Below are 10,000 nucleotides of genomic sequence, written 5' to 3'. Positions count from 1 at the left end.
AGAGCCTTGAGCTCCATAGCCCCCAGACGTTCTCCTCCCCAAGGGGCAGTGTCTGTCTGGACCAACATGGACCCCAGGGCAAGACCCCTCTGGGTGATGGATAAGACTAACCAGTCTCTTAGCAGCTGCTTTTGACCAAAACCAGTTAAATCCAGATCCATGAGGGGAGAGGGGCAGTCTACTGGTGAGGATGTCCTCGGATGTCCTCATCCTCTCATTATTCGACCAGGACTTCGCCTGCGGTGCCTTTCTCGCCTCTCCTTGCGCACGTATCGACTTCTGAAACTTCTTCTGCAGTATTCTTTCAATACTACTGTAGTATTCCTTCAATACAGGCGGTGGGTTCACTTCAGTTCAATCCCCTGAACTCAGACTATGGAGCACTCTTTGTCCGACCGTTAAACAACAACAACCCAAGCGGTCAAAAGTCGATGGTTCGATGCCCGCTCCCCACCTCCTTCTTCTCCGTCCCCTCCTCCCCCACCAACCTCATCCTAAAGCCCAGCTCTCGTGCACGCTTTGAGGTTCACGTGCAACAGCGGCGTCCATGGAACTGATCCGCTGACGAAGGCACTACACCCAGCAGGATGGCCGAGCAGACGATGCCTTGATGTGATTCGTTAAAATGTGGAACCGTCAACTGCCCTGAGGTCCCTTTCAGGAATAAATAAGGGAGGCACTCATTGTTATAGGTTTTTGTTACGACTGGTACCAACCGACTGGTATGTTCTGTGTGGGAACAGAATAGCAAAATTAAGTCAACAATTGTAACTTTTTAGGCTGCAGCTCCACTGGTGCTGCTAGCCAAGCTGCTCAGGTCATACAGGTATGGTCAACAGTGACAAACTGCCTTGGCTCTTCACCGATCACCAGGATTCACTCAGAATCTCTGGGGGAAACTAATGACGTGTTGGGTCCAATGGTCGGTGAAAGGGCTCTGGCTGGCCTGGGCCGGTCGCAGGGCTTTGAACACCTCGTGCGACGGCTAGCAGTCCTAGTTGTCGTTACATCTGAAGGTGAAACCCCAGCGTTACATCACACGTGCCCCCGTCTCCGTCCCGCAGGTAGAGTGGCTGAAGAACGAGGAGGTGATGACCCTCCGGTCGGACGATCACATCGACACGCGCGCCGACCACAACCTCATCATCAACGACGCACGCCTGTCCGACTCGGGCAACTACACCTGTCTGGCCAGCAACATCGTGGCCCGACGCCGCAGCACCACCGCCTCCGTCACGGTCTACGGTGAGTCAGGGCGATCTCAGAGCCCCCACCCCCCCTCTCCGTGTCCGCCCCCCCACCCCTCCCGTTTTCCCGACGAATGTATTATTCAAAGAGTCAATTTACCGCCTCCCTTTTGAAATCAATGTGTACTCTATGAAGGGAAAGTAAGCCTCTGTGTCTTAATCTCATTTAAAAAGTGTACGCATTAAATATTTACCAGCCGGAGGGCCTCGCAGCCACGTCGGTTCACAGGCTTTGATAGCGCTTCGGAAATGTTTAGCTCCCAGAAGCCGGAGTCGGGAAAGATGACGGTTTAAACCGCTTAACAAATCAGCGCCGACTAAACGCTCGGCTTCGCCCTCGCACAGAATTTATAAAAGTCCGGCCGGCGCCATGAATCGGCGCTGTGGCTCAGCCCGCATCGATTCTGTTTTACGACACTTTGTTTTGTGTTGCCGGACCGGCCTTCATCCCTAATCTTAAATGGCGGAGGGGAACTTTGAGCAGGGAGCGGGGAGTGGGGAAGTGTTTATCTGCGACACGGTATATGTACTGTACTTAATCTGCCGGTGAGCCGCGTCACCCCACATAAGTCCCCTGCTCCTCTCACAGTATTTAACAGTGCTGTGGCGTCGCGGGAGATAAGCCACTTTTTACTGTATACCAGCTGTCCCTGCGCTCCCCACCTCAGCTACCTGTTCTCTGCTGCTCTCGCTTAATCTCTCCTACTTCTTTTCCCTGTCCCTCTCCCTCTTCTCTCCCTCTCTCCTTCACTCTCTCACGCCCTTCTTCTCTCTCTCCCCCTCCCCTCTCTCTCTTCTCTCCCTCCCTTATTCCCTCTCTCTCTCTTCTTAATATTTTCTCTCTGTCCACTCTCCCTCTGTCTTCTTCTACTCTCTTCTCTCCCTCCCCTCCCTTTCTTCTCTCCCTCCTCCATCCCTCTCTATCTCTCTTCTTCTTCTTCGGCCCCCCCCCCCCCCCCCCCCCCTCTCTCCCTCCAGTGAACGGGGGCTGGTCGCTGTGGACTGAGTGGTCTTCCTGTAGCGTTCCGTGCGGCCGCGGGGTCCAGCGGCGTTCCCGGACCTGCACCAACCCGGCGCCGCTCAGCGGGGGGGCCTTCTGCGACGGCATGTCCGTCCAGAAGATCACCTGCAACGCCATCTGCCCCAGTCAGTTCCCGCTCTTTTTTATTTTAGCGCCCTCCCCACGTTTCCCTTCCCTTCCATGTCCAACAAAGGTCTCTCGGAGGCCATTGTGATGGGTCTGGGAGCGCATTATGGAGCCATTAAAGATGCATCGGATCGCCGGAACAACCCTGGTCGTGGTGACCGAGGGGTCCCGTAAAAGGCCGGGAGCATGAAATAGTAAAAAGCTGCGGAAGATGGAGTCGTATATGTATACAGTGGCAGAGTCCCTCGGTGACACTGATGTATTCAGCCGGGGCGGGAGGAAGAGGACGAGGGGGTATTTATGAGGTTGAAGGAATCGAGAGTGAGAGAAGAGAGTCAAACTATCTTCTTTTTCCTTTTTCTTTTTTTTTGAGGACGCGAGGTGTACTGAACACCGGCTTCGTTTAACGACAAACTGTTATGGTGTCGGCGGGCGGTGAGTGATGGGGCTTGGCGAGGGGATTAGATAAGCAGCCATATTTTACAGAGGAAGGAGTCGGCGCCGAGTTACGGCGCGCCTGGTAGAGCGATGGCAGCTCTTTGTGTCGGGGAGAATGGAGCGCAGAGAGAGATGTGTTACGGCTGTAAAGAGTTAAGAGTTAGGCCCCGAGTTTATCTCAGAGCTAGATGGGATTGGGGACAGCTACGAGTACAAGGCTCTGAGATCAGACACCCCCACACCCGTTCTGTCCGTCAGCGGGAACGCCGCCGGTCTGCCAGTGGAGAGGGAACGGGAGTGGAGACGATTGGATGAGCGAGGCGAGGAGAGGGGTTAAGAGCGGCGGGTTGGAGTGGTGTGGAGCGATGGAGGGTTGTTTAGTGGTAGTCGCAGGGAGGGCAGGGTCCGGGCAGCGGAGAGAGGGGGTTTGAAAGCTTTAGTGGCCGTCGAAAAAAGACGATCTCAGAGCGGCGGAAGCTTCGGGCATTAAATTAGGTATTCTGAGGAAAAGTGTGGCTGCGCATAACAGCCAGACAGTCTGCCTCAGGACAGGGGGAGAAGGCCAGGAGTAGACCCGATGGGGACTGGGCGGAGGTGGGGATACGCTGATGGAGGCTAGGTGGAGGCGTAGGCGTGGAAAAGGGGGTACGGAGATGTGGTGGAGGTGAGCTGTCTCAAAGTCCTCAGCAGAAAGGGAGAAGCAGACTTTTCTTTAACTATTCAATGTTTTTAGCCTTTTCCTTGTCTAGTTTGGTGGTGTTGGATTAGACATAAGGAGGTAAGAAGAAGAATAGGAGGCGAAGAAAATCAAGATTTAATATAGATACCCTACGTAGTGGAGCAGGAGAACGGTTGGGAGTAGGACAGGTCTAGCTGTCACGCTCTGTGTTTATGTCGCGGTCCAGACGACACTCTTATCTGCATAAAGCTTTGTACCGTAAATTAAATCTCTGAACCAAGGTGAAGTTAATAAGAGCCAGCAGCAGCAGCAGCCTTGGTGGAAAGGAAGATTGGAGAGATAGAGAGATAGGGAGTCAGAGGCCGGGGTGTGAGCGAGGCAGCAGACACGACGAGAACTCACACTGCACACTCATACTGAGAATTAAAACAAAATGGTGGACGGAAAAGTGTTGCAACCGACGCGGCGATGACAATCAAGATGGCCGTATCCCAACCGACAACCTTTTAAACGATGCAGCACAGACGCAGAGCGGCAGAAATGTAGACGCCCCACCGAGGAGAGACGAGCACACATAAGCGCAGCGCTCAGAGTTAATCGCTTGGCGAATAGCCGCCCCCGTCGTTATTGGAACATGATGAGGTTGTCCCTCTGCGGGGCCAAGAGTACAAGATAACGCACCTGCAAACGAGCGCATTCATTAACAGGTGGGAGCGGGCTAATTAGCCAATCGTCTCGCGGGGGAGGGTTCCGGACCCAGGCGGAATTATCCTGTCAAATAAAAGTTTCAAAAGGCTGGGAGGAAGGGACGTGAAGTTCTACACAGTGCTAATACAACGGTGTTACTCTGGCAGACATTTTCCGGTACACACCGTCGGCAAGCTGCCCTTAAGAATGATCCTGTTTTTCCCTCTTAACAGCTAAGGTTAATTAAAAGAATGGCAAACGAATTGAGCCCTTTGTACAACAAACAGACTCATTTATATAATTGCTATCCTGAATGTCAGATTTGTTGGATGTTTTTTATGTCACCATTTGACTGTTCTGCTTGTGTTTGTCTCCCTGATGCTCAGCGAGACTCAGTTTGTTTACATGTGACTGTATGAAAAATGAACAGAGCTTTGCAGCGCATGTAGAGGAACGTCCTGCTATACGTAGAAGCCGCCGAGGGAACAAATGAGCGTCACAAGAGTTAATCCAGAGGTAGAACCCCCTGGAGAGGCAATATGCTAATGCCGGCCGCGTCAAAACGCTTGGCATTCTCTCTCACAGCCATAACATCATTTGCATTTAAATTAGCTGAGAAAAAAGCCCCAATGAATGTGACATGGAGGTAGGGTTGCCTGGTGGACGCCACAAAGAAAATTACCTTCTTGACGCGCCACCAAAATACATTATGGGGAGCTGCAGCTGCGGCCAGGAAAACCTGCAGCTGTCGTGTCCAGGAACCCGATTGGCTCCCCTCGAATCACGTGACCCGCTCCTAGGAAGTAACCGGGGCGATTAGCATGCTGTGGGCCACCTCGGTCTCTGAGCCGTGCCTTTAATCCGTTATGTAACGGGACAGCAGGTTAATGGCACGACAATGCTTGTCAAGTTAAAGCACATTCGTCTCAATTTATCTCTGTTCTATGCGGTGTGTGTGTGCGTGTGTGTGTCTGTGTGTCTGTGACTGTGTGTATATACCTCCAAGGTTTGATCTTAAAACGTGTGTTCAGTTGTTAGGTGTTTAAGTCTGTTAGTATGTGTTCAGGAATCAGACTTTTGTGTCGTTTGGTTTGGAGCCCCAACCAATATATTCAACGCAGGATTTAAGATTGGAGCTTATTCGCACAGAATCAACTGTTAAAAGTTAATGTCTAAAGTCAAACCGTACAGCTTTAAAAGTGCCTTCGGTAATCACATCTCATCCGTTGAATCACGTCAGCAGACGACACAACAATCGAACCACACGATCGAAATTCACGAAGCTACGACAGAACTCCCAGGTACCTCCCAGCCTTGTCCCAAAGGCCGGTACGAGCAGCTCCCCTGAACCCGCTAGACGCATCTCACCCCGTCTCATCTAACCCCGTCCCCCCCCTCCCCCCTCCCAGTCGACGGCGGCTGGGCGGAATGGGCCCAGTGGTCCGAGTGCAGCAGCCAGTGTGAGCGGGAGAGACACCGGACCTGCGACGCCCCCCAACCCAAACACCGGGGCAAGGCCTGCGAGGGCCCGGCCCGGGACCAGGACAACTGTACCGACGGACACTGCACCCACAGTAAGCCCCCCACCCCTCTGAAACACACCTGCATGCCCTGCCCAGTGGCTCCACACACTAGGGGCCGCGGGTTAGATTCCCACCTGCGGGCCCATGCTACGTCTCACTCCCTCTCTTTCCTTTAACCCCCTCTCTCTCCTCCGTCTTTTCTATAAAGATCCCTTAAATATATATATGTTTTTTATTTATTCTTTTATTTCTCTGCCAACCTGCATTCTTGTTACCGCGTTGATCGTCCTCATTACCCTTATCCTCCCTCACCTTTCCTACTCTCAGGGGCGGGGTGATATTCTTGGTTTTGCCATCGAAGGGCAGATGGATCATCAGTGCATTTAAAGGGTGCGGGAGGAATCTGTTGGGCCGTGAATAAACACGGTCCACCATATTGGGCTGGCAGTACATGGCATCGCAATCTGTTCTGCTGTCACTGAACACGACTAATTGGTGGAATCTGTCGCTGAGTGATAATAATCCATGGGGTTCTCCCTTTTGGTTTGTTCATTAGGGCCTTTCATTTATATGGAAGTATAACAGAGACAACTGTTATCAATGCAACACGTCTGTTGAATAACAATGGAGCGCAAGAACAATGCATGTGTCTGCGTTGCAATTTAATGCTTACATTTTTCTGCCGTCGAATTTGGTTGTTTTAATACCATCTTCATTATTCGGCAGGTCATATTACAGCCGTCATTTTTCAGCCTCGTAAGAGCAGGTTTGAATTCAGGTCAAAATTAAGTTTCAAATTCAGGTTCAAATTCAGTTTTAACATTCATCTGGTTATCACAGGAAGAGCAATGGATTGCCAAATCCAATTTTGTAGCCATTTCTGCGTGGAGGCGAAGCTTGCTCCAAACTACGGTGGCATCAGCAATCCATTACTTTTCCTGTGATTCTCAGATGAATGCTAAAACCGGATTCGACCGGAAGTTGAACCTAAATTCGCCCTGAATTTATGAGGTTGACAAACAATGTGATGAATATTATCTGCCGCATAATGAACGTTATTCGAATGACCAAATTCACCAACGAAAAAATACAAACTAAAGCATTATTATCGCGCAATGTTTTCTTTCTACATGCCATTTTGCCCTAATATACATCCATACATTCCGAGTGATTGCAGAGTAAGTGCGGCCTGTCGGAGCGAGTGGGGTTTGTGGAGGTCTGATGGATGGAGCCCATGGGGGAGATATAAATCAGGCCCAAAAAGACCTCCGTCTCCTCCATCAGCGGCCGTAGACCCAGCACTGCGGAGCCTTATCAGTGGTGATGCGAGGACAATACCTGGACGGTGTCTCAGCCCAGCCAGGTCGCCTCTCGCCCATCTCGACAGGGCAGTTCATCTGAGAGCAGAAAGGACCTATTAGCTGGAGCGATTACTCTCTCGCTCTCTCTCTCCCACTCTCTCCCTCTCTCTCTCCCTCTCTCCCGCTCTCTCTCTCCCTCTCTCTCTCCCTCTCTCCCGCTCTCTCTCTCTCTCTCTCACTCTCTCTCTCCTTCTCCCGTTCTTTCTCTTCCTCTTTCTCACTATCTCTATATCGCGCTCTCTAAAGTCTCTCTCTCTATTTCTCTCTCTCTCTCTCCCTCTATCTCCCTCTCTCTATATTCTCTGTCTCTCTCCTTCTATCTTGCTCTCTCTCCCTCTATCTCGCTCTCTCTATATTCTTTCTCACCGGTTGCTCTCTCTCTGTCTCTTATTCCCTTCTCTCTGTCTTTTTCCCTGCTCTCTCTCTTCCTTTCCTAGTATTTTGGACTTTAATCGCCCCTTATTCATTATTTTCTCTGCTTTCATTGTTTATTCTGTCTCGCACTTCCGTCTCTCTCTCTCTCTCTCTCTCTCTCTCTCTTTCCCTCTCCCTCCCTCCCACCTCCCTCCCTCCCTCCCACTCTCTCTCCCTCTCCTTGTACTTTTGTCTTATTCTCTCTTTGCTCTTCTCTCATGGTTCATCCCTCTCTCTCTCACTCTCTCTGTCTCTCTCTCTCTCTCTCTCTCTCTCTCTCTCTCTCTCTCTCTCTCCCTTCCTCTCTCTCTCCCTCTCCTCATACTTTGGTCTTACTCTCCCTCTTTCCTCTCCCCTCCGTGGCCCTTGCTGCCTCTCTTTCTGCAGATCACACACTGCCTCGTGATGTAAACCCTGGGAGTGAGTCTGCTCTTCTATGGATCGGCCCATTCATCACCAAGCACCTCACCCCCACCCCCACTCTCCCCAATCCCTCCACTCCCCTCCGGCCTCTGTAATGACAAGGTCTCAGCGCACGCGGTCAAGGTGACCAATGAGCAGGCCGGGGGCTTTCCTTTATCACGCGCGTGGTGTAACATGCCCCGGTTTGACAGCCAACACGGGGCAGCCGCCATGTTGCACTCTGTGCCCTGCCCCACCCTGACCCCTGCCGCAATTTTAATACAACGCTAGTCCCGCGCTACCGCTGGCGATTAGCACGCTCTGTAGCGATTAACTCACTATCTAGCGCTCGCTCTAATAACGCGGCTTGGCTGTCTTTTATTTCGAGGGGGGGGTTCTTTTTTTCACGTCGCCACTCTGGCTCAAACCCCGAAACACAAATTGTTTTTGACAGGCGAACATGTGCTATATTGTGGGGGATTAATGGCTCATAATCATCAGCAAAACGAGCTAATTCAACCAATTTGCGTCCCTGTCCTGCGATTTCCCCGCCGTGGCCTTCAATCACCGCGGGAGTGAGCGTCAGCTGCTACCTGCTCTTCATTAACCCGCCGCGCCGCCTGCCTCGCCGCCCCAGCACCACCGCTGTAATTGATGGCGAAGCCGTCGCGATCCGACGGAGAGCTCTCCGGACGGGAACAGGGGGCTGGCTGGGAGCGGAGCTGACGAATGTGCTCCTGTGATCGTTTCCCTGCGACCGCGGCCGACAACGGCGCCCATCGGACACAGACGGGTAGCCTCGACAGGCAGGACTAATTAACTCGCTGCCGGAGTGTCGCGGCGGGGACAGGTTGGAGCCGGAGGATGGACGTGTCCGTTTGTTCCCAGGTGCGCTGCGTAATGTAGCGTGGACGGATAGGACAGCTGCCCGGGCCCAGACTCCCCTCGTCTCTCACGCTCTCCCGCTTCGCTCTCCCGCTGTTCCTTGCAGCTTACGGCACGCCGTGGCTGACCGGGCTCGCTCTGTCCTTGAACGTCTTCTTTATGGCCGCTTGGAGCGCCGCCCCCAGCAGCGTGTGCCGCTCCCTACTCACAGCGCGGTCGCTCCCTACTCACAGCGCGGTCGCTCCCTACTCACAGCGCGGTCGCTCCCTACTCACAGCGCGGTCGCTCCCTACTCACAGCGCGGTCGCTCCCTACTCACAGCGCGGCCGCTCCCTACTCAGAGCGCGGTCGCTCCCTACTCACAGTGCGGTCGCTCCCTACTCACAGCGCGGTCGCTCCCTACTCACAGCGCGGTCGCTCCCTACTCACAGCGCGGTCGCTCCCTACTCACAGCGCGGTCGCTCCCTACTCACAGCGCGGTCGCTCCCTACTCACAGCGCGGTCGCTCCCTACTCACAGCGCGCGCCGCTCCCTACTCACAGCGCGGTCGCTCTCGTATCAAAGCGCTTCTCGGTTTCACTGGGTTCCTTTGATGAACGTACCAAAGTCATGCAAAGTGAAGACGAACGGCTGTTGGACGTTTGGGTTTTGTTTTACTGTTGGGTGTGTCTGCAGGGGGTCGAGCTCGGGGGGGGGGGGTCTAGTGGTTAGGGTGTTGGACTCCCAGCCGGAAGGCTCTGTGTTCATAGCCCATGTCCACAGCCCACCTGGAGGCCTAGATGCACCACCACCCGGTCTGCTCCTTGAAGATACTCCAGTCCACTGTGTTGGATAAAAGAGGCCATCCTCTTTTATCCGATTTTTACATTAGAGTAATGTCAAATTCGATGAAATGTAACACGAGTAGCATAGAGCAGGAGGTGATATAAACATCCAGCCCGGGAGCATTCTAGAGTTTTAATCCTGTAGCGACTTTGATTCCCACCTGCGGCGCTATGCTACATGTCATACCATCGCTCTTCCAAGCCCCTGTCCTGTCTGTCTTCCCTCTCCTCCCTACGGCGGCATGTGGCTCAGGAAGTAGAGCGGGTTGGCTGGTAACCGGAAGGTTGCTGGTTCGATCCCCGTCTCCTCGCTGATTGTCGAGTTGTCTCCCTGAGCGAGACGCCTCACCCTGACTGCTCCTGACGAGCTGGCCTTGCGTGGGTGACACCTCC

General features: G+C 53.0%; 1 protein-coding gene across 1 annotated transcript in view; it reads left to right on the top strand.

The window, feature by feature from the left end:
- The window catches only part of unc5db (unc-5 netrin receptor Db), a gene marked incomplete at both ends in the record, with an annotated part of 128,939 nt that overhangs the window by 89,617 nt on the left and 29,322 nt on the right, over positions 1-10,000 (top strand). The window contains 3 exon segments of the mRNA XM_079750263.1: positions 1,065-1,245; positions 2,226-2,393; positions 5,608-5,772. Of these exon segments, the coding sequence (XP_079606389.1) occupies positions 1,065-1,245; positions 2,226-2,393; positions 5,608-5,772 (514 nt within the window).

This window comes from Pollachius pollachius (genome assembly GCF_949987615.1).
Source record: "Pollachius pollachius genome assembly, chromosome: 1".
Classification (NCBI taxonomy): Eukaryota; Metazoa; Chordata; class Actinopteri; order Gadiformes; family Gadidae; genus Pollachius; species Pollachius pollachius.
Note: the sequence above shows the minus strand (reverse complement) of the source record. Positions and strands in the feature narration are given on the sequence as shown.